The following is a 27971-nucleotide window of genomic DNA, read 5'->3' on the forward strand; positions in this document are numbered from 1 at the left end:
CAGGTCTGCAGGGAACTGGCCAAGCAAGGGGGCAGGCCTGTTTCTCCTGGTGGTTGGTGCTTTGCAGCCACAGCGGGAGCCAGGACTAAGGACAAGCGGGAGCTGGAATCCCCAGGTAGGACTGAGTTCTCTTAGGCAGATGGACGGCGTACAGGTGTGACCTTCCTCTCTGGCCTCCTTGTCTTCTGCTGTGACACTGGATAGGGTTGGGCATGCATGCCGAGTCCTTGATCTGGTTGTGGGCCCTGTGTGCCCTGTCTATGAGGGGCTCTCTGCCCATGAGGAACTTCCTCCCTGGAACCTGGCTCTGGCCCAGGAATGCTCTGGCCTTGGAGCTCAGAGGCCTGGGGCCTACTGTTAGTTTGGGGCAAGAAGTAGTAACACTTTTTTGGTCAGTTAGAGAGAGGGTGGCTTGTGGGCTGAGGATTGAGGGTGGACGTATCAACTTTGCCATGACCCTGTATCTGCCTCAAGCTGTCCTCATCATCACACAAGGACACTGAGATTTCTCTGTGGGCCCCACAGTGGGTTGGACACTACACTGGGGATGGAATGGGGTCTCCAGCTCTAGGTACAGCTGTGCTCTCTTCCACACCCCAGGCCCCTCCATTCCCCCAGATTTTCTGGAGCCCGAGTAGGGCTCAGTCCTTCTCTCCAGCTTCCAGATTCAAGGGTAGCTAGGCAGAGTCTGGAACAATGCCGGGAAGGCTGCGGTCTCTCTGAAGCCCCTCAGAAAGCTAGAAATTCCTCGTTTTGGGGCAATCCTTGCCTCCTCCAGCCCCATTATCATGAAAACATTGCTGTGGGTGACTCCACACTCATTCCAGGCTGGTGACTGGGTGTCCGGGCCCCAGTGGGCAGGGTTCTGGCCGTGGGTATGGGTGCTAATGAAGCTGGAGCCTGGGAGTGACAGTAGGGGGATAGTAAAGATTGTCTTTCCTCCAGAAGTTCTTCCTGATCAGACCCCTGCAGCCACCCACCTGGCTGTCATGCACCTATAGGTCTGTGAGTAGAGCCATAAGGACTTATCCCTAAACCTGGTGTGGAGGAAGTAAAGTGCATTTGGCTGTGTGGGAGCCTCTGCCACCTGAGTTCTGAAGAGCCAGCTCTTCGCTGTCACTCAGCCTTGTTTTCTAAGGAGTTTGATTAGTCTTGGAGCCAGCCCACTGTAAACCCTCAGACATTGCCCGCTAGCTGCACAGACATACACGTGCTCACACAGGGATATGGCAAACCAGGCTGCAGTGGGCACGCACACCCACAGACTCATGAGTTCCTGTACGTGCACCACACATGTGGGCATGCAGGTACACAGGTGCTCACGTGCAGCCACCCATGGCACACTCACACACACACACAGATGCTCTCCCAGTTACTGTCGGCATCCATGCACTCAAACGCCTGCCCACACACACCACACTGTGCCCATTCTGGGGTCAGGAAGGAGGGCCCTGGTCAGAGTCACAGCCCAGCCGGGTCACCTGCATCTGGCACCTGATAGGGAAGTTCTAGATGTGGCTGTGATCTCAGGGGGTTGAGGGGGGCTGGGCCCACCCTGGTAGGTGAGCTCTGCCCAGGCATTCAACAGCCACCTTGCCCACCTGGCCCTGGGCCCCAGGCTGACTAGGGGTTGGCATTGGAGATGGGAGGCATGAGTGCGGGAGAGAGGCCATGTCAGCTCTGCCGGCACCATGTGCCTGCTGCCACAGCAGAGGAAGTAGGCTGTCTGGCCAGGCTCACATGGATTGGGGGTCCTATCAATTACTCTGTCCCCCACAGCGTCCATGCCTGGAGGGAGTGGAGTTGCTGGGCTCTGAGGACTGGGAGGTAGGCAGGGGCGGACTGTTCACTTCCCAAAGCCTGGGCCCAAGGGAGAGGCCCGTCTGTCCGAGGAGTTTCCGGAGGCTTACTTCCTCTGGGCTGCCCAGGAAGTGGTTTCGGAGTGGGACTGACCAGCCCTCCGTCCGCGGCTCCATGCCTTGATCCGCCCCTGCCTTGCCCCGCCCCTGCCTTGCCCGCCCAGGGGAGCAGCGTCTGGCCACTGGGTTAGGCCGACTGACCAGGCTTTTCACTGCCCAGGCCTTTTGGGGGGCTCTAGGAGAAGGGCAGGGGGCAGGCCACGAAGTCCCCTGCAGTCCTCACAACCATGGCTCCTTTCTCGCTCTGAGCCTGTAAGCGAGGCTCGAGAGCATCAGCTCTGGTAGGCACAGCCCCCTTGAGAGTGGCGATGGCTGGGCTGCATCTCAGTGACTAGGCAGCTCCCAGCAGCTCTGTGAATGAGCCTGGGCAAGTGTCTTTGCTGCTCAGTGCATCAGTTTCCCCTCTAACAGATGAGATAATGATGGTATCTACCTTGATGAAGTTGTGTGGAAATGACAGATAACATATGCAAAGTAGCTAGCTTCGTGCTTAGCACATTGTTAGCGTTTAATGAGTAGAAACTAGTTATGTAAAGCATTTAGTGCCCAGTTCATGGTAACTATTCAAAAAATAGCAAGTGGGACTGATGAGGGAGTATTATTATCTGATGGGCTGGGCACTGGGCCAGGGTTACATGGCCAGGTGGCTATGGAGCCTGGCTGAGGAGCCAGGTCTCTGACTCCCTCATCCCTCTCAATTCTGCCTCCAGCGGCAGCGCCCTGCTGGTTCAATAGGTTCCAAGTCCTCCAAGGAGAGGAGCTCCTGGTGGAGCGGCTCCGCCCCCTCAGCAGTCCATTCCCTGCCTGCTCTTCTCTCCCTCACTCCCTTTCAAAGGGAGAAAAATAGATCTCATGACAAATGGATGCAGGGAGGGGAAAGACAGTCTGCAGCTGCCTGCTGCCCCCTCAGGGCTCCCCTTGGCCCTCCCCGGCTCTGGCCTCCTGCAGGACACTAGGCTGGGAGAATTGGCTGGGAATGAGGGGGTGGATGTAAGCCCTCCTGCCAGCCTGCTTACCCTTCAGACCCCCAGAGTCAGCCTTTGGGCTGGGGCAGGGAGTGGGCATCTGGGGCCAATGGAGTCCAGAAGAGTCAGGGGAGCTAGAAAACCCCCTTACACACGTGGCAGCTGGGGGCTGGGCTGAGCATTGGCCTTCACTGTGTGGGGCCCAGAGGCTGGGGGTGAGGAGTGTTGAGGAGTGGTAAGGACAGTGATGTGAGCAGCAGGGACCTGAGGGCTGGAGAGCGAAAGCTGGATGGGCCTGGGTGGGGAGGGCGAGTGGGGGCATCCTGAAGGCTTAGGAGCAGGACTTCTGCGGGCATCAGTCAGACCCCAGTTGAATCCTTGCTCAATATTTACTGGCTGTGCACTTGCCTCATCTGTGAAATGGGCAGATCAGGGGTGTCCTGTGAGACTTGAATGATGGGAAGGAGTCACTGTGTGAGGTGGGGTGGGGCAGGAAGATGGAACAGCAAGCCCAGAGGCTCCTAAGTGGGAAGGAACTGGCTGTTCTGGGAACTGAAAGGGGTTAGTGTGGCTGGGACACCCGAGCAGGAGGTCAGGGAGGTAATGGGGGAGGGGTGGGCTGCATGGAGCAGGCTGAGGGGAGGAGTCTGGGCTTGTTAGAGGGGCAATGGGAGGTGCTGGGAGCTTGGGCAGCAGGTGACAAAAATCTGTCTGAAAACCCCCATCTGGTGGCTGGGGCAGGGTGACCGTGGGGGCTAGGGCAGAGGACAGAGAGCAGTCAGAAGGCAGGTGCAGAGCCTGGGGACAGTGGTGGTGGGAGAAGAGCGGGCTCGAAACTTGAGGACAGGCTGGAGAGGAGACGCATGGCGTTATTGTGTGGGGAGCAGGGGAGCGCTGGGAGGGGAATGCGGGGCCTGGTGTGGGCAGGCTTGAGCTCTTCTGGAATCATTCATGTGGTTAAGCCAGGGAGGCAGGTGGGGCCAGGAGTCCGAAGTTCAGGAGGGTCTGGGCCCAAAGTAGAGACAGGGAGCCTAAAGCTGGGATTGGGGAGGAGAGGGCTCAACAGACCTTTTGCCTTCTGAGGGGTGGGAGAGCATTTGAGAGGCCCCAGGGACAGGACTGGGATGGCTGTCCCTCAGAGGTCCCTGCCCAGGCACCCAGGAGGCAGGCTTGTGGTGGCTGAGCCGCTGTTTTCACAACAGCTCCGGAAGTTTTGGATCATGTCTTCGGCTGTGTTGGGTAAACAGGCTGAGGGGAGCGGGCAGTCGCCAAGGCCTGAGGCTGGATCAGATATCTGCATGGTGTAGCTGTGGGCTGGGGTTGTTCGCGCAGGAGGATCTGAGGGTCCTCCAGTGTCAGGGCTGGAGAAAGCTTAGAGGTCTCCGTTGTTGAGACAGGGAGGCTGGAGCCCCAGGAGGGGCAGTAGCTGGCCAGCCTCTGCCAGTGGATTCATGCTGCCTACCTCAGTCTGGTTCTGCCCAGAGCCCCAGGCCAGAACAGGGCACCCTGTGGCTGGGGGGCTTAACAGAGCCTCTTTTCCCACTGATCCAAGGAGGTCTGGAAGACACCAGGGCAGTCAGGCCAAGTTCGAGGAGCACCTGAGCAGCAGATCTGAGCTAGAGCTGTCTAGGCCCAAGCGCTCTGCTTCCTCTGTCCGCTGCCTGCTGTGGGATGGCACAGCATGTGGAATGGTCCTGCCTCTCTCCCAGCTTTCTTGAGATCCCCAAAGTAGGGAGGCATCATGTGGGCACTGCCCAGATCCTGGGGATGGCTGGCAGAAGGCTTAGGTGGCCATCTTACCTTCTCCCAAACACAAAATGATTGTTTCCAATGGTAAACAATTGGGAAAATCATGGGGACTCTGTGGGAGAGAGAAGGGCTAAGGAGTAGGACTCTTGTACTGGGGGCTGATGGAGGAGCTTTTTCACCTCCAAACACACAGGCCAGATGGGCAGTTCTAGGACTAGAGCTGGAGGCTTTCTCCCCACTTCCCCCTGGGTCTGCCCCTTTGGCTTTGTGGCTTTGGTTGAATTGCTCAACCTCTTTCGGTTTCTGCACAGTGAGCCTGGAGCTCATGGAGCTTACGCTTGGGGTGCCTGGCCTGCTGCCCCCACCAGCACAGGTTCAAGCCCTCCCCTCCCCCTGTGCACCAGGCCTGTGACTGCCACCTGTGACCCTCGACCTCCACCACAGCCTCAGGGCTCTGCAGGCAGGTGGGCGGAGGCCTGCCCAGTGATGTGCCCGGCCAGCCCACTCCTTCCCTTACACACTTTAGACTTTGCTCCGGACCAAGAGGGACTTTCTTCGCCTCCCTGGGTGGAAAGGCCCAGCCTAGCCTAACACCAGCTGCCCTTCTTCCCCTCCTCCATTCATTCTCCAGCCATTGTGCCTGGGGGCTGCAGTGGAAAAAGCTGCATTTGGACTTTCTTGGTGCCAGACCCTCGTCAGGCACGTGGAGTCTTTCCAGTCCTATATGTTTATTTCTGTGTCTGCCTGGAGAGTCTGTGTGCCAGTGCATACATCACAGCTTGTGGCGCCCCACGTGCATGTGGATCCTGTGTGGTCGGGTGTGGTCTATGTGGGCCTGGGTGTCTATTGACTTGTGAGAGCTGGTGAGTGGGGGTGTGTTTCTGTGTGTGTGTGCACCTGAGTCATCATAGCAGTGTGTGTGTGCGCATGTACCTGTGTGTTTCTAATGTCAAGTGGGGCTCCCTATGTGCTGTTTGGGTTGCTGGGTGTGCCCATGTGTGCACACGTGTGTGGTTATTTGTGGAGAGGCCCAGCTGCATTCCCCACCCTGGCTCCTCACAGAGGCCCCTTGTCCTCACAGGATCTGGCTCTCTGGCTCCTGCCATGAAGGTGCCTTTGTCCCTCTCTCAGGGGTACCTGGGGCACCTCCTCTGACTGAGCCCAGGGCTCCTTGTATCCTAGGGCTGGCTGGTGACTCAAGGCCTGTGCCAGGTGGCTTCCTTCCAAGGAGGCCCTACCCCACACAAGCTGGCAGGGTGGTTGTGAGCCCATGACAGCCAGGCTCCCAATCCTGCCCCTCTGACCTTTCCAGACCCTCTGGCAGGGCAGGCCATTATGCCCCTGCTGACCCCTCAGATCGGAGGCCCCCAGCCAGTAGGCCCTGCAGCCTCTATCCTACTCCAGCCCCCTCACTCCCTGCTACTCACTGCCTGCGTGGCGCATCGTACAGAGGTCTTCCCCTCCTTTGTAATCACGTGTGTATGTGACTGTCCGCCGCCAGGCTGCGAGTTCCATTGGCCTGGTGTGGCAGAGGTTAGCGGTGGGAAGGGTCCCCCAGGGCCAGCCTTTTGAGCTGCCTGGAAGGATCTGTGGGAACTCAAAAGGCCTTTCCAGCTGAGGGAATAGCATCTGCAGAAACATGGGGCTGGGAAATGAGATACATGTTCACAGAGTAGCAGAGCGGGGACTGAGGTAGAGAGCAGGGCAGGGCCAGGGTGTGGGGAGCCTCGAAGGCCTGGAGAGGTCTGGGCTTTCTCCAGGGGCAGCGAGAGCCTAGGAAGTTCCGAGCTGTGGAAAGAATGGGTAGGGGAGGGACCAGAGGTGGTGACAACTGGGAGGGAGCTGGGGAAGACGGGGGAGGAGAGGCCACAGGCAGTGGTTGGTCTGTGTGGGGTGACGGAGGGGTCCAGAAGGAGCCCTGGCTTGGGGTGAGGTACCTGTCCTGGGAGGAGCAGGTATGGGGAGCACCTCTTGCTATGAGACTTGGCTGTGACCTGAGTCCATAGATCTGGTTCTTATCTCAGCACAGGGCTGGGCATGTGGAGGCTGGGGGATGGGCCGTGGTGGAGGAGCCTTAAAGGGTCTTGCTAGCCCTTCCCCTCCCACCTCCTGTTCCTCTTGCTGAGCCCACTTCCTGGCTTGTGAAACCCACATGGCCTCCTTGCCTTGTTTCCGCTGGGAAGGCCATCAAGGCGGCCAGCCTCCCAGCCCAGCTACCCACCTACCTGCCTACCCGACCTGGCAGCTCCACCATGCCCGGCCCCCTTGTCCTGCCATGACTGCCGGGACCAGTCCTGCTCCCTCCTGCTGGTCACACTTCCTCTCACTGTCCTTCCTGCCTCTGCCTGGGCCTTGGTCTCCTCCGCCCTCCTTTATTCATCTGCAAGCCTGTGGCAATCTGCACTGTTGACTCCCTAGGCAGAGTCTACATCCTTAGGAGGGCCCCCACTTTGTGTCACCTGCCATGCAGTTGTGACTTCCGTGGCAGGTGGCAAGTGTGTGTGGGAGAGGGCTGCAGTAGGTGGCATGGGGGATATCCCCCACTTCCTGGGGGTCTGTTCAAGGGAGCTGGACCCTCCCATACCCACAAGGGGCTACAGCTGGTCTTTCATTGCCCTTGCTTTGACTGACCTTGGCCTGCCACCTCGTTTCTCCCATAGATGTTTCTGAGGCAGCCTCCCTCTGCTCTCACATACCTCCCTGCCAGCAGCCTGACCAAGACCTCTTTCCTCAAGCCCAGCTTATTTCTCTGACCAATGGGCATCACTCTGGCCTGTGAGGCAGAAGTGAACACCAGGGAAGGGATGGGGTGGAGGGGACCAGGCCAGATCTGGGAGCCAGGGGACCCTCGCTGCAGAACCTTGGCCTCAGTTTCCTCCTCTGTTCAGTGAGCAGATGGGCATGTCAGTCTCTGAAGACCTATCTTTTGGAGAGATACTGGATTGTTGGGGTTTTCACCTTTGACAAAACCATTATCCAAAAAGTTACATGTGATGTAGACAAATTAGCAAATGCATTTCTGTTCCTGCTAGCGCCCCTCAGGCCATGTCCCTCACCCCCGCCTCCTTTGCTGCTATATACCAGCACCCGTGTGGATGTGCAACACACATACTTGTCTGCTGGAGACAACCAGGAGTTCTGTGCCCCAGGAGCTCCAACCTCAAGGTCACGCTGATCACCTTGAGGCTGGCCTTGCCCACTGTCAGGTACTGGATGGGAACAGGTTTCCATTTGTCCCAGAGGAGGTGACCTGCCTGCTCTGGCCCGACCTAGCTACTGCCTTTCCTTACCTCTGGGCTGCTGGGATTACATTCCCTGGGGCTGGGATCCAGTGTGGCCAAGCCTTCCCCAGGTTTTGTTTTGTTTGGCTTTTTTGAGACGGAATGTCACTCTATCGCCCAGGCTGAAATGCAGTGGCTTGATCTCAGCTCACTGCAAGCTCACCTCCCGGGTTCAAGCTATTCTCCTGCCTCAGCCTCCCAAGTAGCTGGGATTACAGGTGTGTGCCACTACACCTTGCTAATTTTTATATTTTAGTAGAGACGGGGTTTCACTTGTTGGCCAGGCTGGTCTCAAACTCCTGATCTCAGGTAATCTGCCTGCCTCAGCCTCCCAAAGTGCTGAGATTACAGGCATGAGCCATTGTGCCCGGCCCTTCTCCAGGTTTTGGAAATGGAAGCTGGTTCAAGCGGCGAGATCAGGAGGGAAGACCACTGGTCAGGCATGGGGTACCTGTCTCTTGCAGCCCTTACCTCCCTGTTTTCCCTGTCTTCATGTGTGTTTGTCTGTGCTGTTCCTGGAACTTTTATCCATCTCCACCTCTACCCTCTTCTCTCCTTTTTTCTCTGCTTCCCAACATGGCGTGCTGAAAGGGACCTGGGCTGCAACATCAGGCAGGCCTGCATTTATCTTCCCACCACTTACTGGCTGTGTGGCCTTGAACAGTCACTTAGCTTCTCTGAGCTTTGGTTTCTTCATCAGTAAAATGCCCACCTTCTGGATCCGCATAGGGATAAAGTGAGCAAATGTAATTACAAAGGTAATCTGCTACATTGTCGGCCTCAGAAAAGGACTGTCCTTGTAAGTGGAGGAGCCGAGATTCATACCTAGACACTGACCCTTAGTCCAGTGCTCGCTGCTTCATAAAGCTGCCTCTGCTCTAATCTGGAGAAGCAGGAGAATAGAGGCTAGGAGCCCTTAGGCAGCTGGGAAAGGCCAGGCTCCAAGGAGCCTGTCCCCATAGAGGCTGTGTGGGGTCCAGCCCCCGGCACCCTCTGGCCCTGCAGAGTGGCCATGAGTCTGGGGCTGAGCCAGCGGCCTTCCTTTGGGGCCTGTGGCCCAGGGCCTATTTGCATGGGGGCTATAAATAGTCAGCACACCTTGCTTTTGTGTTGCTGCTTCACCCCCTTCTCCCTGCCATACGTTCTGAGAGGTAGGGGCAGACTGCCTCTGCTGTGCAGAGCAGGGACGTGTGGCCCAGAGAGGCCCAGGACCTTTCTCAGGGTCACACAGAGATGGAAGAAGATGCGGGGCTCTGGGTAGCACAATTAGGGGCAGAGGAGGTGGCAGGACCTGGCCAGAGCCCATGCCCTGGATTTAGTCCTAGGAGGTTGGGTCTGACCCTCTGGTTACTGCTGGGTAGCCTCGAGGCAGCCCAGGGAGACCATGGCTCCCTAGTTCTCATGGCACTGCAGCCTGGCAGTGCAGGTTCAGGGCTGGGGCCTGTGGTTTTCCCTCCAGTGGCTTCTAACTGTGAGCAACAGCTGCTCTGAGTGTGGCCTGAGAGAGCTGGAGGGCCGCCCTCGGGTGGGTGGGTCCTGGGCTCTGCCTCAGCCTCCTGGGGCTTCTCTGACCCACTGTCTACTCAACCCTCCATGCAGTCCTGGGGTAGTCCTCCTGTATAGCTCCTGCTGGGCAGGCTGGGGGCAGGGGAAGCCTTGGAGCCTGTGGGATATTAGGGCTGGGCCCCAAGGGTCGGTGGCCAGGAGGAGGAGCTGGCTGGCTGGTATTGGAGCATCTGGTGCTCCCGAGTAAGTTGTATGTTCTTGGAGACCTGGTGTCCCTATCTGAGCAGTGGAGTCTGTAACCAGGACCATCTTCCCAGGCTGCAGGGCTTGGGAAATGCATGTGATGGGGGATGCGAGTGCACTTTGTAAACTGTGAAGGGAGGTACACAGTGTGGGATGGATGCTGCAGGTGAGAAGGGGTGATAGTGATGAGAGGACCCCCCTCCCCAAGGCCTGTTGGGTTGATTGTGGCCCTCATCCTACATGAGTTCTCATTATCACTACTACCCTGAGCCAAGAGACTATTCCTCATCAGGCGATTGGGGTGGGGGTGCTGAGGCTCAGAAAGGCCAAGTGACCTGCACAAAGTCCACAGCCAAGGCAACGTTGGTGTCAGGGTATAGCACCCAGGCGGCCTGACCATCATTTTGCCACATGTGCTGCCCTGAGTCTCTCTCCCCAAGAAGCCCAGGCCCCCTGCAACATACTTACCCCTCCTTTATCTCTGCGCCCCTGCTCCCTCAACCCTCATCATCCTCCGAGGCACTCAGAAGTTGCTTACTGTCCCAGCTGGGTCTCCAGGTTTTCCTAACAGCAGAGTTGCATCTGCTGGGATCAGGCCCTGGATGTGTGGACACAGACCTGCCAATCATTCCAGACCCAGGGAGCACTCACCGGTGTGCTGGATCTCTCGGACTCTCAGGGCCAAGCCAGACAGCAAGAGGGGCAAAATGTCTGTCTTGCTTATGGCTTTGGATGCTCACCCAGACTCCTACACACACCCGACGCCAGGCCCATGCAGCTTGCTTTTCACTTCAGCATTGAGTGGCCACGTGCCACCCGCTCCCATGGCTGCGTACAATCACATTCCTGTAGACCTGTGCAGCCTCACATGCACCAATTCATGCATGTTTCAGCCTGGGGAGCAGCCAGCAGCAACCCCCCACCAAGAGGTCATGGGCAGCTGGCCTGGCACACAGCACCCACTGCCCACTTGCTGGTGTTAGGCTGAAGGCTTTGGGACTTGGGCTCAGGTTTGAGCATACACACCCACTCTCACATCCACTGAGTAGGAGCCAGGCCCGGGCAGGGAATGTGGTGGGGTCTGCCCCGCCTGGGTCCTGCTTTCTGCTCTGGCAGCTGCTGGCCTCAGAGGGCTGCCTGGGCCCACTGGGCTGGGCTGCAGGCTGAGGTCAGCATTTGCTGTGAGCTCATGTGAGCTGGGAGCTCCAGCAGAGCTGGCTACTGCTCTGGCCACCTTGTGCAGGAGCTGAAGGAAGTCATCTAGGACTGGGCAACTGTTGTGTGTGCATGCACACGTGTCTGAGTGTGCCCCTGTGTGCTGGCTTATGTTCAGGATGGAGTGAATACACGTGCATGTGCACAAAATTGAGTGAGCGCTCCCTCAACCAAGGCTGTGGAGCAGCCTCGTGGGGCCTGGGCAGGAGCCAGTGTGCGCACTGGTGCTTGCACACCTGAGTGTCCTTCACAAGTGGCAACCTGAGGAGGCCCTCAGGGTCACTTACTGTAGTGAACATTAACTTAGAGAATGGTAAGAAACTCAGGAGTGTGGGAACCACTGTGTATGAATCTGCAAGGCACATTCAGCATCACAGTTTGGGTTTTTTTGTTTTTGTTTTTGTTTTTGAAGAGACAGGGTCTCACTCTGCCACCCAGGCTGGAATGCAGTGGCACGATCGTAGCACAACGTTGCCTTGAACTCTTGGCTTTAAGCGATCCTCTCACCTTGGCCCCCCTGAAGTGCTGAGATTATGAGAGTGAGCCAACATGCCCACCTGTTTTATATTTGGGGAAATAATTAGTTTGAAGGTGCAGGCAACCTTCCAGGCAGGTGAGAGAGGCACTTGGCCCCAAGGGGTCAAGTTCAGAAAGGTCAGGTACACTGAGGTAGGCAGAGCCTCTCACTGCCCTGGTCCCTGAACAAAATGGGTGCCAAGTTAGTGGAATGTCAGCTTTTGGTTCTGATTCTGCCTCAGGGTTTCAGTTTCCCCAGCTGAAAAGTGGGGATGTTTGGCCCTGCTTGTCTACCTGGGTAGTTACAAAGAAAAAACCCCAAACTTAGAAAATCATGAAGGATTGCATGGGACAGGATGAAAGAAAGAGGTAGCACTATCCTGTCCCTTTGCCAGGTGACAGTAGCACATACCAGGTGCCTGGCATGGAGTAGGTGCCCAGCAGTAGGGTACTTAGGGAGGTGCTGAGTGACTCCCCAAATGAATATCTTGGGGTGACAGATGCAGATGCCACCAGGGCCCAGGTGGGTCTTGAGGAGGGGTGAAGAGAGTGCCCCTGGCCTGGGGTAGGTTGATAGAGGAGCAGCCATCCCAGTGCTAGCTAGCTGCCCAGCGGGCCCAACATCGTATTTTCCAGTTTTACCGGAGACGTCACAAATCCAGACTTACATAAAACCTCTCAATTTTTTTTTTTGAGATGGAGTTTCACTCTCGTTGCCCAGGCTGGAGTGCAGTGGCGTGATCTCCGCTCACGGCAACCTCCGCCTCCCGGGTTCAAGTGATTCTCCTGCCTCAGCCTCCTAAGTAGCTGGGATTACAGGCATGCACCACCACTCCCATCTAATTTTGTATTTTTAGTAGAGACAGGGTTTCACCATGTGGGTCAGGCTGGTCTTGAACTCCTGACTGCAGGCAATCCATCTACCTCAGCCTCCCAAAGTGCTGGGATTACAGGTGTGAGCCACCGTGCCCAGCAAACGTCTCAATTTTTTTGTTGTTGTTGTTATTTAGTTTTTATTTAATAATCATAAACTTAATTCTGCAATCCAAATAGGCATGGAAGGGAACAAGGAAAACATGGAACCCAAAGGGAACTGCAGCGAGAGCACAAAGATTCTAGGATACTGGGAGCAAATCGGGTGGAGGCTGCTCTCCTGAGCTGCAGGAGGAATGGTCTGGTGGTTAAGATAAAACACAAGTCGGCCGGGTGTGGTGCCTCACGCCTGTAATCCCAGCACTTTGGGAGGCTGCGGCAGGCGGATCATGAGGTCAGAGTAAGACCATCTGGGCCAACATGGTGAAACCCCATCTCTACTAAAAATACAAAAAAATTATCTAGGCATGATGGTGCACGCTTGTAGTCCCAGCTACTCAGGAGGCTGAGGCAGGAGAATTGCTTGAACTCAGAAGGTGGAGATTGCAGTGAGCCGAGATCACACCACTGCACTCCAGCCTGGGTGACACTGCAAGACTCTGTCTCAAAAAAGAAAAAAACCACACACACAAGTCAAACTTACTAGCGTTGTCCACAGTCAGCAATGGCGATCTTCTTCCTGGTCTTGTCATTCCTGGACCCAAAGCGCTCCATGGCCTCCACAATATTCATGCCCTCTTTCACCTTACCAAAGACCACAGGCATGCCATCCAACCACTCAGTCTTGGCAGATGAAAAACTGGGAACCACTTGTGTTGGGTCCAGCATTTGCCATGGACAAGATGCTGGGACCTGTATACTTTAAAACCTCTCAATTTTTAACACTGGCAAGTGGGACTATCATGTGTCTAGACCATGTGGACCAAATGCAACCTTGGGAGAGCCCTGGGGAGTGGGTCCCTGAGTGCTGCTCCTGCTGGTCCTGCGTGGCCGCCCGGCCTCACCCCTCTGTGTGCACAGCCCCACTGCAGGCCCCGCCATGCCGCCGTTCCTGCGCATCTCCTTCAACTCCTACGAGCTGGGTTCCCTGCAGGCCGAGGATGAGGCGAACCAGCCCTTCTGTGCCGTGAAGATGAAGGAGGCGCTCAGCACAGGTAGACCTGGAGGCTGGACCCTGGAGAGGGGCTGGGAATCTGGGCCCAGCTGGAGGGACTTGAGGAGGCCTGGCCGTGTTCCCTGGAACCTCTGAAGGATTCTTCTCTTTCTCACCTTTGACTCCCTGCCCCACCCAGCTATGAAGGCGCAGTCCACTGAGTCTCTATAGGGCCACGAACACTGGCCAAATTGAGCCCTCTTTGGGGCTGGAGTTTCTGGCTCCGCCTCCACTGGTTGTTTTACCCAACAATTTCCACATCTCCACCTGTGCCAGGCCCTTTGCTGGGCACTGAGGATACTGTCATGCTCCAGGACTGACCTTGCCCTGCCCTGGGGGGCTCAGAGTCAGGTGGGGAAACCAGACACGTCACAAAGCAGTGAGTTCTGCAACAGGGAAGCCCAGAGAAGGCACCCTCCAAACATGAAGTCAGGAGGACTTCCTGGAGGAAGCACATACCTCACACCATTCCCTCTTGCTTTTGCCCTGGCCTGGCAAACCCCTAGTTGTCCCTTAGGTATTGGCTGAACTGTCCCTTCCTCCAGGAAATCTCCCCTGACCCTTAGGCTTGACCATAGGCAGGTCTAGCACTACCAGCCTTGCCCTCTTCGGTCTCATGACAACTGTGGCTTAACAGTTACTTGAGGGAGTTTGTGCATTCTCCAGTCGGGACTGGGGATCCAGGATGTAGCCGGATGTAGCTTTTCTTTCGGCTGTGTTCCGTACCTCAAATACTATGGCTGGTGTGCAACAGCTCTCAGCCCATGTTCCCTGAGTGAATGCATAAGGGCAGGTGACATTTAAATGGAGCTGGAGCAAGAGGGTCACAGGAAGAGGGAACAGCAGGAGCAAAGGCCTGATGGGAGGACATAGCAGGGCGCCCGAGGCAGTTCTGTGCTCTAGAGGGCACTGGGGGAGCACAGCAGGCCCTCAGGGCAGGAAAGTCAGGCAGGTTCTGACAGGGGAAGACTGTGGAGGTCCAGGAGGGAGGGACAGAGGGGCCCTGGCCTAACCTTCCCTACCTGGCCCTGTTGCAGAGCGTGGGAAAACACTGGTGCAGAAGAAGCCGACCATGTATCCCGAGTGGAAGTCAACATTTGACGCCCACATCTACGAGGGCCGCGTCATCCAGATTGTGCTAATGCGGGCAGCCGAGGAGCCCGTGTCTGAGGTGACCGTGGGTGTGTCGGTGCTGGCCGAGCGCTGCAAGAAGAACAACGGCAAGGCCGAGTTCTGGGTGAGGGGCGCACGAGCCGCGAGGGCGCGCGCGCGTGTGTGTGTGTGTGTGTGTGTGTGTGCGTGTGCCTGTGTGCGTGGGCTCAGTCAGTGGGCACAGCTGAAGGTCACCGAGCCCTGTGCTGGCCACCAGTCCAACTCTGCGGCCAGTGTGGCCTGGGTGTGAATCCCGGCTCTGCAGTTCACCAGATCCCCAGCCTCCTTGAGCTTCTGCTTCCGCGTCTGTTAAGGGAGGGCACTGCTAAATGTGCCTACCTCAGGGTCAGCTGTTCAAATGAAAGGAGCATCTGGATGTACAGGGCTTACTGCAGAACCTGACACATAGCAGGTGCCAAACACGCCCAACTTCCTTATTGTGACTACTTTTTCCTTTTTAATTTTGGAAAGGCAGGATATGCACATAGTAAAACATTTTGAACTGCATGAAAGGATGTGTCTCTGCCCCAACACCAGGCTCCACCAGGACTGCTTTCCAGAGGCATCCATTGTTCCAGTTCTTTTTGGAATCTTCGTGTAGATTCTAGGCCTCGGCAGGCATTGAGGGGGCAACATAATCTTTAACAGCAAGGAAGTGGGAGAAGGGGAGGCTGATGGTCTCATCTACTCACCTGCTAAAAAGGAGACTCTGCACGTGCACGCAGCCACCTGTGTGTTCTGGGTGGCCACAAGATGCCAGCGCTAGCAGAACTCCCCTGGGGTTACATGTGGGATGTAACCAAGATGTCTCCACCAGGAAAGGCCCTGGGACCATTGGAGGCTCTGGTCAGCCTCCTGCGAGGGGTGAGGGGGCTGGGATGGGAGAGAGGTTGACACAAGGCTGTACTGACCCTTGGCTAGTCGGGCAGGACACAGAGGGGTCTCTGGCTGTGCTGTCTCTACTCCCCTAAGGGAGGATGTCAGTCACCAGGTCTGGGTCTTGGGGGAGGTGAAGCGATAGAGGCTCAGATCCCACCCTCGAAACTATCCAGTCTACATGAGGAGTCCTTGACACAGAGGGAGGAGCAGCGTGGGTGCACGAGGATGAATGTGTCTGTCTCTTTCTGCATGTGCGTGTGGGTAGGGGCCTCCATTCTAAGATCTTTGCTAAGGGGGCTGCGGCTGGTAGGGGTGGGGAATTTCCCTTCCCACTCTGTTCCCTGGCTATGTGTCTGGGCTGGGTGTGGGCTGGACCCTTTCACTTCCCCAAATGTAATAATACCCCTGGGTACAGGGTGGGGGTAGGGCTCAGGGGTGGGGCTTGGGCAGGGCCCTGCCCGCACTGGGCAGACAGGTGTCTGGCTAGGCCTTAGCGGGGCTGCCTTGGCCTTGGGGTACCAGCCATGGGGGCGGGTTCTGAGTTTGGCCTGGCCCAGGCCGCCCTCACTGATCTTGTTCTCCCCCGGCCGCTGGCCCCCAACAGCTGGACCTGCAGCCCCAGGCCAAGGTGTTGATGTCTGTGCAGTATTTCCTGGAGGATGTGGGTAAGAACTCCCTGGGAATGGAGGGTTCCCTTGCCGGGTTCAGAGGCAGAGCCAGCACTGAGGTGTAGAGAAGCAGTTCCCTTTGGCAGAGATGTCCAGGGCCACCCTTGGAGGGACTGCAGGGGTGCCACGCCTCCCAGACACCAGGGCTGACTTCCTCACTCCGTGGTCCCCAGATTGCAAACAGTCTATGCGTAGTGAGGATGAGGCCAAGTTCCCAACAATGAACCGCCGTGGAGCCATCAAACAGGCCAAAATCCACTACATCAAGAACCATGAGTTTATCGCCACCTTCTTTGGGCAACCCACCTTCTGTTCTGTGTGCAAAGACTTCGTCTGGTGAGAGATGGCCGTGCCCGCTGCTGGTGGTTCAGGGTAGTGGGGGCCGATCCCAGGCTCCCCCTTACTCACTTTGCCTGGACTTTGCCTTTCAGGGGTCTCAACAAGCAAGGCTACAAATGCAGGCGTAAGTGTCTCCACAGCCCAGTTTGTATGTATGTACCGTGTGTGCTCACGTGCCAGTGCCTGTGTGCGCTCAGTATGTGCACATGAGTTTTCCCAGTGTAGATACAGCAGCCGAGTTCAATGGGTGCTTGGGCTGGCTCGCTGCTGCTCTGGAAAGCCAGTTCTGTGCATCTCTTCCCAGCTGTATGTTCAGTGACCGGGAGTTGGTGGCTGGCAATTGGCCATAGTAGAGTACGCAGAAACCAGCCCAAGCCACACACCAGGCCTCTTTTATGAGACCTTTACTAGCACACAATAGCTGCATGTACTTCTATGTAGAGGTGGGTGTCTGCGTACACAGGTGCGAGCACATTCTCTCCCTGAGGGTGCATGCATGAGGCGCCGCGGGCTGGACCCAGACTGCCTGGGTTTGAATCCCAGCTCTACCACTTCCTAGCTATAGGGCCTTAGGCAAAGTTACTCAACTTCTCTGTGCCTCAGTTTCCTCATCTATATATATTTTTTGAGACTGAGTCTCATTCTGTTGCCCAGGTTGGAGTACAGTGGTGCGATCTTGGCTCACTGCAACCTCCTTCTCCAAGGTTCAAACGATTCTCTTGCCTCAGCATCCCAAGTAGTTGGGATTACAGGCATGCACCACCATGCCGGCTAATTTTTGTATTTTTGGTAGAGATGGGGGTTTTGCTGTGTTGGCCAGGCTGGTCTCGAACTCCTGACCTCAAGTGATCTACCCACCTTGACCTCCCAAAGTGCTGGGATTACAGGCTTGAGCCATCGTGCCTGTCCCTCATCTATAAATTAGATATAACTATAATCTATAATTACATCTAATTATAATTATAGATATAATTAGAAGAGTCATTGTGAAGATCAAATGGTATAAGATATGTAAAGCTGTATTTTAAGTGCTTCCACTGGAAGGGGTTCTGTGCAAGGAGTCCGTTATCATTATTACACATGCTTTGCGTGTATGTACATGTGTCTGTTTTGAGGCGTGTCTGTGTGCATGTGTGAGAGAAGGCACTTAGGAGCTGTTTGCTTCCCAGGCCTTGGAAGAGGGAAAGAACTGCCCCCACCTCCCTTATTGCAATGCCCTGTGCCCACCTCCCTGCCCGCTAGGACTCCCTCGTTTCTGAGCCCCTGCAGATTGGCCTGTCCTCTCTGTCCCATCCTCTTCAGGCCCTTCCTTTGAGGGCTGGTGGGAGGAAGACTCAAGCGCTGGGCCTCTGCGGGGTGAGGGTGTGGGTGGTCAGGAGAACGCTGGCTTTGTGTAGAGGGCTGGGCTGGGCCTACAGGCACCAGCTCATAGACTGCCCCTCCCGGTGCCTCCCCTTCCCCCTCCTGGGCCTGTGCCTTTTCAAGAATGTAATGCTGCCATCCACAAGAAATGCATCGACAAGATCATCGGCAGATGCACTGGCACCGCGGCCAACAGCCGGGACACCATAGTGAGCCTGGGTCCGGGCAGAGCTGGGGGTCTGGGGGGCTTGGCCAGATGGGAGGGTTTTTTGCTGTCTCCCCTACTTCCCTGGGGAGCTCACCCTCCCTCCCCATTTTTCTTAGTCTTTCCTTGCCTCTCACAGTGGCGCTTTCTTGGGATCTCGTTGTGCATGGGGTTGGGGGTAGCTAGGGGTTGAAGAAGGGCCTGGAGCTGGCACGTGCCCCTCAGCCTGTGACATCCCCACCCCCAGTTCCAGAAAGAACGCTTCAACATCGACATGCCGCACCGCTTCAAGGTTTACAACTACATGAGCCCCACCTTCTGTGACCACTGTGGCAGCCTGCTCTGGGGACTGGTGAAGCAGGGATTAAAGTGTGAAGGTGTGTGCCACCCTGCCCCTGGGCTACAGGAGGGGCACTCCCAGCTGGTGCTGCCACGAACTCTAGCCACCCCAGGCCAACATCACCCCCTCACCTAGAGACGGGCACCTTATTCAGGGGCTTGATGAGGGCTAGGCCTTGGTGGACCCTGCCACTTACCTGCTGTATGACCACAGGCGGGTGGCTTCACCCCTCTGAGCTGTTTGGAGGGGAAGAGCAGGACCTAGAGAGTCCCTGTGAGGGGCCAGGGGGCGGAGGGTGCTGAAGCCAGGCGTGGTGCACACTGGCAGGTGCCCCACACAGGCCTCCCCTGCTCTCTGCTTCACTTAGAGATGAGACAGGAGACCTTGGAGGGAATGTGCTTAAGTTGAGCCAGATGTTCTTTGAAGGGTTTCAAATTAGGTCCCATGTCTTCTGCTTTTTCCTTTTTCTTTAAATCATGAAAGATTGACGTGCTTGGCTGGGCATGGTGGCTCATGCCTATAATCCCAGCACTTTGGGAGGCTGAGGCGGGAGGATCACCTGAGGTCAGGAGTTCAGGACCAGGCTGACCAACATGGAGAAACCTGTCTACTAAAAATACAAAATCAGCCGGTGTGGTGGCGCATGCCTGTAATCCCACCTACTTGGGAGGCTGAGGCAGGAGAATTGCTTGAACCCAGGAGGCAGAGATTGCAGTGAGCTAAGATCATGCCGTTGCACTCCAGGCTGGGCAATAAGAGCAAAATTCCATCTCATTAAAAAAAAAAAGAAGATTGAAGTGTTTATGATAGTTTCAGATCAATGTTTTCCTAAAAACAGGAACCCAGCAGACCCCCTAAATCCCTCCTTTTTCTTGCTCTCCTGCCCCTCTCCTCCACCACCCCCTACGCCTGACTGAGCTCTGAGACTGACAGCCCCGCTTCTCTCTTGCACCCCAGACTGCGGCATGAATGTGCACCATAAGTGCCGGGAGAAAGTGGCCAACCTCTGCGGCATCAACCAGAAGCTCTTGGCTGAGGCCTTGAACCAAGTCTCCCAGGTGGGCAGGTGCCAGGGGACCCTGGACACAGGGCAGTGGGGTCAGGGACAGTCAAGGCTCACAGCCACTGCTGGGGAGCCACAGGCAGCCAGGGTGTATTTAGAGCCAGGATTCTACTTTGGGAAGATCCAACTTAAGAATTTAGGCAGCAGAGGGAGGGGGTGCTTTTTCTCATGAGAAATTCATTATTCAAGCAGTTCTTTACTTGAAGGTAAACCTGGGGGACCGCAGGATCGGATGTTGGAACACTTTGAACTAAGACTTTGGGTGTGGACCTTTGTATGTGGGTGGAGCTTGAGGGATGCCACAAAACCTCAAGGTAAAATTTTAGAATCAATCAGAAATGAAGTTAAATAGTCAAATAAAATCTGTCAAGTGAGTGGTTGGAAGGTAGGGTTCAGTTTACAAAACTTCTGTTTGTAATCAGAGCCTTTCAGACTACCGAGGTTTCTCTGGGCTGCTGGAAGTGTGTGCGTCCATGCAGCCTGCCTAGGGGGCCGGGGCTGTGCCCCTGTTGTCTCCTCTTGGCATTGAGGGTGGAGTTACAGCTGGGGAGTCTTCCCTCTGTGCTGGGAGTTCTGATAATGGTCTGACTGTCTGGTCTCCCACCTATGCTCCCTCCCCAGAGAGCCTCCCGGAGATCAGACTCGGCCTCCTCAGAGCCTGTTGGGATATACCAGGGTTTTGAGAAGAAGACTGGAATCTCTGGGGAGGACTCACTAGGTAAAGCTGGCTCCACTACCCCTATTACAGTTTTTATTCCCCGTGAGGCCACAGAAAGAGGACCATCCTCCCTTCCATTGTCAAGGGAGACACGGGAGGAACCACTGGCCCTGGGGAGCGAACCCCTTCCTCTGTGGCCTCTTCCCCCAGCCTACCCCGGGCCCCAGGGGAGGGGAGCTGTGTGCACTGAGACCCCGATCTGAGGAGGTGCCGTCTCTCGGGCAGACAACAGTGGGACCTACGGCAAGATCTGGGAGGGCAGCAGCAAGTGCAACATCAACAACTTCATCTTCCACAAGGTCCTGGGCAAAGGCAGCTTCGGGAAGGTGAGGGCTGCGGCCGGGCACCTGCTTCCCACCCACCCTGGCTTCTTCCGCTTAGGTGGCTGAGTTGGGAGTCTGTGGGTCGGGCTGTGGTCCCTGCCCAGTCCTCTGCTGCTCAGAACCCCTGCCTCCCATCAGGTGCTACTTGGAGAGCTGAAGGGCAGGGGAGAGTACTTTGCCGTCAAGGCCCTCAAGAAGGATGTGGTGCTGATCGATGACGATGTGGAATGCACCATGGTGGAGAAGCGGGTGCTGACGCTCGCCGTGGAGAACCCCTTTCTCACGCACCTCATCTGCACCTTCCAGACCAAGGTGCCCATGCCTCCCACCGCCACCGCCCTGTGCCGTGTGCTGCAGCCCCTTGTCCCCCCTAAGTCAGGGCTGTGTCTCTGCCTCACCTAAGGCAGGGCCGTGTTTTCCCCTCACACCTCCCAGGGCAGAGTTGTCCCTCTCAGCCAGGGCCTGTCCCTGCTCTTTCCTATTGGCGCGTGGCCCCGGTGGCACTCAGTGAGGGCACCTCCCGCCTGTTCCTCACCCCTGCTCACCACCCTCCCTACCCCAGGACCACCTGTTCTTCGTGATGGAGTTCCTCAATGGGGGGGACCTGATGTACCACATCCAGGACAAAGGCCGCTTTGAACTCTATCGTGCCACGTACGTGAGGGCCATGGGGGGAGGGGCCCAGTGTGGAGGAAGAGCTACTGGCTCAGAGCCCACTGCCAGTCTGCCCTTCATGCCTTCTTCTCTCTCCCTAGAAAAGCCAGCCTGAGCTTGAGTGAAAGCTGGGGAGATATGGGGGTAGCCTGGGTCCACACCACACAGGAAGCCATGGGTGGCAAGTAGGCTATGGCTGTGGGTGCAAGCACTCTGAGGTCTGGCCCCTCCGTGGGCGGCAGCCAGGGCAGCCTTGCAGACGGTGGTCCTGCACGACACGGGACCCTGGTGTGTGGCCCCCCAGACCTGCATTGTAATGTTTTTCCTCATTCACATGCCCCTTCCCCAAACTCTGTGTATGTGTGTGTGCATGTGCATGCACGCAAACACATATGTACATGCATATAAATGCATACACTCTCAGACAGAGAACTGGCTCACTGAGAGCTTTCCCTTCAGAATTTTCTGCCTGGGCTGCCAGCCCCTGCTTTCCTGATACAAGATATGCTTTATCAGGCTCAGGTTGTCCGTGGAGTTCTTTGCAGCATTTCTTGCCCCTGGAGGTGCGGGTGAGGGCCCGAGGAGAAGCAGAGGCTGCTTGGCAGAGATCCTGGAACACTTTGTCTCTCTCTCTCTCTCTCGCCCAGGTTTTATGCAGCTGAGATCATCTGTGGACTGCAGTTTCTACACAGCAAGGGCATCATTTACAGGTGCAGGGGTTAGGGTGGCAGGGGGCTCTTGGAAGGGGAGGCTCCAGCCCCCTCATGTCTTCTGAAATGCTCCAAGCAGGATCCTGCCCAGCTCCAGTTCCTTCTCTGCTGGGAATCTGTCTTTAGCTGGGTATTTGCCTAAACTTCCTGCCCCAGTGCTAGCATTCCTGTGGCCACCTCATTTGAGGCTGGCTCAGCTCCAGGAACTAGGAACTCACTGCCCATATTTGACACCATTGGTGGGGAGGGCGGCGCTGAACTTTACAGTGTCTCTCATCCTTGGAGCCATCAGTTTTGCTCTGAAGCCCCATCGAGTCATCTAAGCTTCCGCCAGAAGGGATGGTTCCGTAAAGTCTCATCTAATAAATTATGATTCTATCCTGTGGTGGGAACTGTCCACCCACCGAAAAAAAAGCCTGACACCAGGCTCTGTGCACGGATGTAGGATAAGGCCAAGATATGTTAAGTGGAAACCAACCTATGAGAGAGTAGGTGTCAAATATTAGCATTCAGGCTTTAAACGGTGGGAGCCAGGCCGGGCACAGTGGCTCCCGCCTGTAATCCCAGCACTTTGGGAGGCTGAGATGGGCGGATCACCTGAGGTCAGGAGTTCGAGACCAACCTGGCTAACATAGTGAAACCCTGTCTCTGCTAAAAAATTCAAAAATTAGCCAGGCATGGTGGTGCATGCTTGTAATCTCAGCTACTCAAGAGGCTGAGGCAGGAGAATCGCTTGAACCTGGGAGAGGGAGGTTGCAGTGAGCCGAGATCGCACCACTGCACTCCAACCTGGGTGACAGAGTGAGGCTCTGTCTCAAAAAAAAAAATGGTGCGAGTGAGCTGCATGCTGCCATAACTTGTCCACGCCTAGAATTGCTCTAAGGGGAGCCTGGTGATTGAGCCCAGTGGAAGGAAGACTTTGTACTGTTTGCCATTTCTAGTTCCTGTATGCATAAAGTATCTAATCAAATGACTAATTACATAAATATAGCCATGGTCCCTGCCTTTGGGGAGTAGACAAACCTGAACCCAGGGGTCACTTTTGCTGCTGACTGCTATGGAACCCAGGGCAAGTGACATGAGCTGTTTGAGCCTCATTTGGGCTTCAGGAAGTAGGGCAGTGTGGGCCCAGCGTCCAGCACACAGTGGGGCACTTGCAGGAAGCCCCTGTTTTTAGGATCTGTTTCTTCTGTTTCCTTTTCTCTTTCTCATTCCCGTGTACCTTTGGGGATGGTCCTGGATTGATACGGCCGAAAATCAGGATGTGGGGAGCAGGGTTGGGAAGGAGAAGAATTGGCCCCTGATGACTCTCTTTCCTGTCCCCTGTCCTAGGGACCTCAAACTGGACAATGTGCTGCTGGACCGGGATGGCCACATCAAGATTGCTGACTTTGGGATGTGCAAAGAGAACATATTCGGGGAGAACCGGGCCAGCACCTTCTGTGGCACCCCTGACTACATTGCCCCTGAGGTGAGCCAATACCCTGCCAGCGCCCGCTCACTAAGGCACCTTGCCTCCCCGTGGTGGGCCGTGGAAGGCTTCCCAAGGGCAATGATGTCCAAGCCAAAGCCCAGAGGCTGAGGAGGCCTGGGTGGGGCTCGTGCCCAGGGGTCGCTCTCAGGCCCAGCACCTCAGCTCCTGCTAACCTGCTGCTGCCCCCCAGATCCTACAGGGCCTGAAGTACACATTCTCTGTGGACTGGTGGTCTTTTGGGGTCCTTCTCTACGAGATGCTCATTGGCCAGTCCCCCTTCCATGGTGACGATGAGGATGAACTCTTCGAGTCCATCCGTGTGGACACGCCGCATTATCCCCGCTGGATTACCAAGGAGTCCAAGGACATCCTGGAGAAGGTGGAGGCCCTGGGCTGGGCTGGGCTGGGCTGGGCTGGGCTGGGGCAGGGGCTGGCAGACCCTGGGCTTTGGATTAGGAGCTTCCTGTCTCTGGAATGGCACCCTCAGTGGTGCTCCAGTCCTAACATATGGGGTTTTGCTCTCTCACCATGTTCCCAGGAACTCCCGTCTGAGTCCTGTGCATGGAATTAGTCTGACATGGCGACTAAGGGCCCAGGGTCAGGAGATAGACAGACCCGAGGCCAAACATTGGCTCTGCCTGGGACTAGCTGGTCACTTAACCTCTCGGAGTTTATCTCCTTATCTGCAAAATGGGGCTGTGAGCAGACTTGCCTCACAGTGTTGCTGGGAAGGAAACAGAAACATATAATCCTCAGCTGTGGGCCAGGCAGATAGTACATACTCAATAAAAAGTCCCACCAGCAGAGTCGCGGATGTACAGCCCCGAGCCTGTCATCTCCGGGGGGACTGGGAGCACTGCAGGCCAGAGTGGCCTCCTGCAGCCCCACCATTCCCCAGGCTGACTGCTGGACTGGAGCAAGCCTGGCTGTGCATCCCTGGGCCTGCTGGGGATTTGCTGAAGCTCCAGTTTCCCTATGGCTCTCGGGTGCTAACCAGGGTCCCTGCTGGGTTGCAGCTCTTTGAAAGGGACCCACCCAAGAGGCTTGGAGTGACCGGAAATATCAAAATCCATCCCTTCTTCAAGACCATAAACTGGACTCTGCTAGAAAAGCGGAGATTGGAGCCGCCCTTCAGGCCCAAAGTGGTATGTGATCGCTGCCCTGCACTGCCTTCCAGCTGGGCTCCTCCTCCCCTGCCCTCCCTTTCTCCTGCATCATTCGCACGCTTCCCACCGCTCCTTTCTTCCAGCAGGCCTGCTCGCCGATCTCCACAGCATGTTCAGTCACAGCCATTGCCTCATATTCTCCTTCTCTCCCTCCTGACTCAGTCATTCAGCACACATTGGGGACTATGGGTCCCACTCTATGCAGAGGACTCTGTTTTGGGAACTAGAGCTGAGGCCTCACTTTATCACTCCGTCCAATCCATTTTCCAGTACATATGGGAAATCCTGAGTCCCTGCTGAATGCAGAGCACAGTGCTAGGCTGCATAGCGAAGTGAAAGATACAGTCCCACGACTGGAGGAGCCCTCAGCTAGTTGTAGAGATAAGAAACTTGCACACCAACGACCATTTGTGATAAGAGACCACAGTACAAGAGATGCCCCAGGACACATGATCAGTTGCTCTTGAGTGGGTCTGTCAGCAGGAGCCCAAGAGGCAGAGAAGAGGGTGGGTCTGAGAGGCCCCCTTGGAAGAAGTGAGACTTGAGCAGGGCTAGGGGGTGAGGCTAGGCAGGGGACAGCTGGGTAAGAGCAGATGGTTCGCTCACAGGCCCAGAATCTACAGCGCCACCAAGGAACCAGCCTGAGAGCAGAGGCAGGTGGGGCCACTAAGAAAGTTGGGGCTGTGTGACCCCTCTGTGACCACAGTTTTTCCTTCCCACTCCCTTTCCCTCCCTTGATTCCCCTCCTCCACCAGGCACACAGTTCCCACTGGGCAGCCTGTGTAATGTGCCCCACATTTGTGCTTTGAGGCTACAGAGCACTTCTCCTACACCAGGGACCTCAAACTCCAACGTGTCCTGGCTGAGCATGTAACTGACAGGCTAGGCCAGCTGCAAGAAAATCACACAGCCTGCTTTCAGTCTCTCACTTTTGACAGAGAGATTTCCTTCTCTACACTAAGAAACACAAAGCAGGTGTGATGTGCCCCTTGTCAATGGGGCAGGGGCTGTCTAGGGGCTCTCAGTACCAAGAGTGGGCATGCCTGGAAGTGGGCCCAGGGCTGCTTTAATCTGCCAGTTTTCAAAAGAAGCCAGAAATCTGGGTTTTTATATTGCATTGCTCAATTTTAAAATACAGATTCAGGCCGGGCTCGGTGGCTCACAACAGCACTTTGGGAGGCTGAGTCAGGCAGATCTCCTGAGGCCAGGACTTCAAGACCAGCCTGGCCAACATGGTGAAACCTTGTCTCTATTAATAAAAAAATACAAAAAAAATTAGCTGGGCATGGTGGCGTGCATCTGTAATCCCAGCTACTCAGGAGACTGAGGCAGGATAATCACTTGAACCTGGGAGGCAGAGGTTGCAGTGAGCTGAGATCATGTCACTGCACTCCAGCCTGGGCAACAGAGTGGGCAAAAAAATAAATAAAAATAGGCCAGTCATGGTGGCTCATGCCTGTAATCCCAACACTTTGGGAGGGAGAGGCGGGTTGGATCACCTGAGGTCAGGAGTTAGAGACCAGCCTGGCCAACATGGAGAAACCCCATCTCTACTAAAAAAAAATACAAAATTAGCCAGGCGTGGTGGTGCATGCTACTTGGGAGACTGATGCATGAGACTCGCTTGAACCTGGGAGGTGGAGGTTGCGGTAAGCCAAGATTGCACCATTGCACTCCTCCAACCTGGGCAAGAAAAGTGAAACTCTGTCTCAATAAATAAATAAATAATCAAATTCCATTAAAACCCAGTGCAGGCCGAAATGATTGTGCTTGCCCCTTCAGTTTGGCTTGTGGCCTCTCTGTATTACCATCCCATTGTATCCTTATGAGCAGAGAGTCAGCCAACTTCTGTCAACAGCCTGATAGTATATATTTTGGGCTTTTCGGGCTTGATGGTCTCAAAGCAACCATAGACAATATGTTAAGAAATGGGCATGGTTGTATACTTAAAAAATCTTTATTTATGGAAATTTCACCTAATTTTCATGTCATGAAATATTATTTTGCTTTTGATTTTTTCCCCCAATCATTTAAAAATGTGAAAGCCATTCTTAGCTTGTGGACCCCACAAAACCAGGTGGTGGGTGAGATTTGGCCCCCGTGGGCTGTGATTTGCTGGTCCCTAATCAGGAGGCCACCACCTCTCCTTACCCAGGCCCAGAGTTCCCAGGTCACTTTCCTCATCCTCTTGGGGAATTGGCAGCCTCCTTCCTGTGGGGCTCCTTTCAGGCCACTGGGGGAGGCTCCCTCTCATGTTCTGGGTTAAGACAGCTCTGGCCTGGCCCCGCCCTGCAGGGACTGCAGCCCGGGGTGTCTGGAGGGCCGCTCCCTAGGTCCTGCTCGCTCACCCCTGCCCTCTGCTTGCAGAAGTCCCCCAGAGACTACAGCAACTTCGACCAGGAGTTCCTGAACGAGAAGGCACGCCTCTCCTACAGCGACAAGAACCTCATTGACTCCATGGACCAGTCGGCCTTCGCCGGCTTCTCCTTCGTGAACCCCAAATTCGAGCACCTCCTGGAAGATTGAGGTTCCTGGTCAGAGCAGGCTAGACCCACCCTCCAACCACACCTGCCCGCTCTCCACGATAAGCACCAGTGGGATTGTGGTGACTTCTGCTGCTGGCCCCCGCCCTGCCCCCAAGTGGCCTCGGTGCCTGTCTGGCCAGGCTCTCATGGTACTTCCTTTGTGAACTGTGTGTGAATCTGCTTTTCCTCTGCCCTCGGAGGGAAATTGTAAATCCTGTGTTTCATTACTTGAATGTAGCTATCTATTGAAAATATATATTATATATATAGACACATTTATATATATAATAGGCTGTAAATATTGCTCAGTAGAGAAAAACCGTGGGGGACTGGTGATATGTTGATTTTTTTCAAAAAAAGATACATACGAAAAAAAGCACAAGCTGTTTGAACCACTAGCACCAGGTTCTTTTATTTGTGTGTCTAAATAAACACCAAATGGTACCAACCTGGTTGTGGGGACATGTTTGTCCCAGGAAGCTGGTGGCGGCCGCTCCCACTTTTGGCAGCGCTGGCCCGGAAGCTAACTGCTGGGCCTTCATGCAAATGTGTTTGTATTTATGGGTTTCCTCTGGCCCCAGGACCCTGGGCCTAAGGCAGAAGGCTTTTCTGGGTGGCTGCAGTGAGCCCCAGATGTCTCTGTAGGGTGATGGGACCAGCTGCAGCTGTATCTGGAGAGTGAGGGGACCATCTGGAAGGGCAGAGAGGTAGCAGACCTGAGCAGAGGTTTCGAGGCTGGCCCCAGATGAGGGAGGAAGACAAGGGAGAGGAAGGAAATACAGCTCAGGCTTCAGGCATATCTGGATTTAAATCGCAGAGTAGCCAAAGGATGTGTGCATGTCACTTAATCACTTTAAGCCTTAGTACTGGGTGGGTGTGGTGGCTCACACCTGTAATCCTAGCACTTTGGGAGGCTGAGGTGGGAGGATTGCCTGAGCCCAGGAGTTTGAGACCAACCTGGACAATATAGCGA

At 55.5% G+C, this 27971-nt stretch overlaps 1 protein-coding gene across 1 annotated transcript; it reads left to right on the forward strand.

Moving 5' to 3' along the window:
- PRKCD (protein kinase C delta) lies at window positions 1-27447 on the forward strand. The gene is made up of 18 exons (XM_012460727.2): window positions 1-115; window positions 13288-13421; window positions 14458-14657; window positions 16056-16116; window positions 16293-16455; window positions 16551-16582; window positions 17944-18029; window positions 18273-18402; window positions 19323-19423; window positions 20050-20146; window positions 20372-20472; window positions 20608-20781; window positions 21032-21123; window positions 21771-21833; window positions 23166-23304; window positions 23498-23686; window positions 24324-24452; window positions 26841-27447. The coding sequence occupies exons 2-18, from the start codon at window positions 13307-13309 to the stop codon at window positions 26997-26999; spliced, it is 2031 nt and encodes a 676-aa protein (XP_012316150.1). The 5' UTR covers window positions 1-115; window positions 13288-13306; the 3' UTR covers window positions 27000-27447.
- The last annotated feature ends 524 nt before the right edge of the window (window positions 27448-27971 follow it).

The sequence above is a fragment of the Aotus nancymaae genome, unplaced genomic scaffold (assembly GCF_030222135.1).
Source record: "Aotus nancymaae isolate 86718 unplaced genomic scaffold, 86718_ANA_hifiasm-v0.15.2.pri h1tg000067l, whole genome shotgun sequence".
Lineage (NCBI taxonomy): Eukaryota > Metazoa > Chordata > Mammalia > Primates > Aotidae > Aotus > Aotus nancymaae.

Coding starts and splice junctions, on each gene's coding strand:
- PRKCD (XM_012460727.2), top strand. CDS start 13,307: ATGCCGCCGTTCCTGCGCATCTCCTTCAACTCCTACGAGCTGGGTTCC. Junction 16,583..17,943: donor GCAAGGCTACAAATGCAGGC/GTAAGTGTCTCC, acceptor TGCCTTTTCAAG/AATGTAATGCTGCCATCCAC. Junction 23,305..23,497: donor CTGACTACATTGCCCCTGAG/GTGAGCCAATAC, acceptor GCTGCCCCCCAG/ATCCTACAGGGCCTGAAGTA.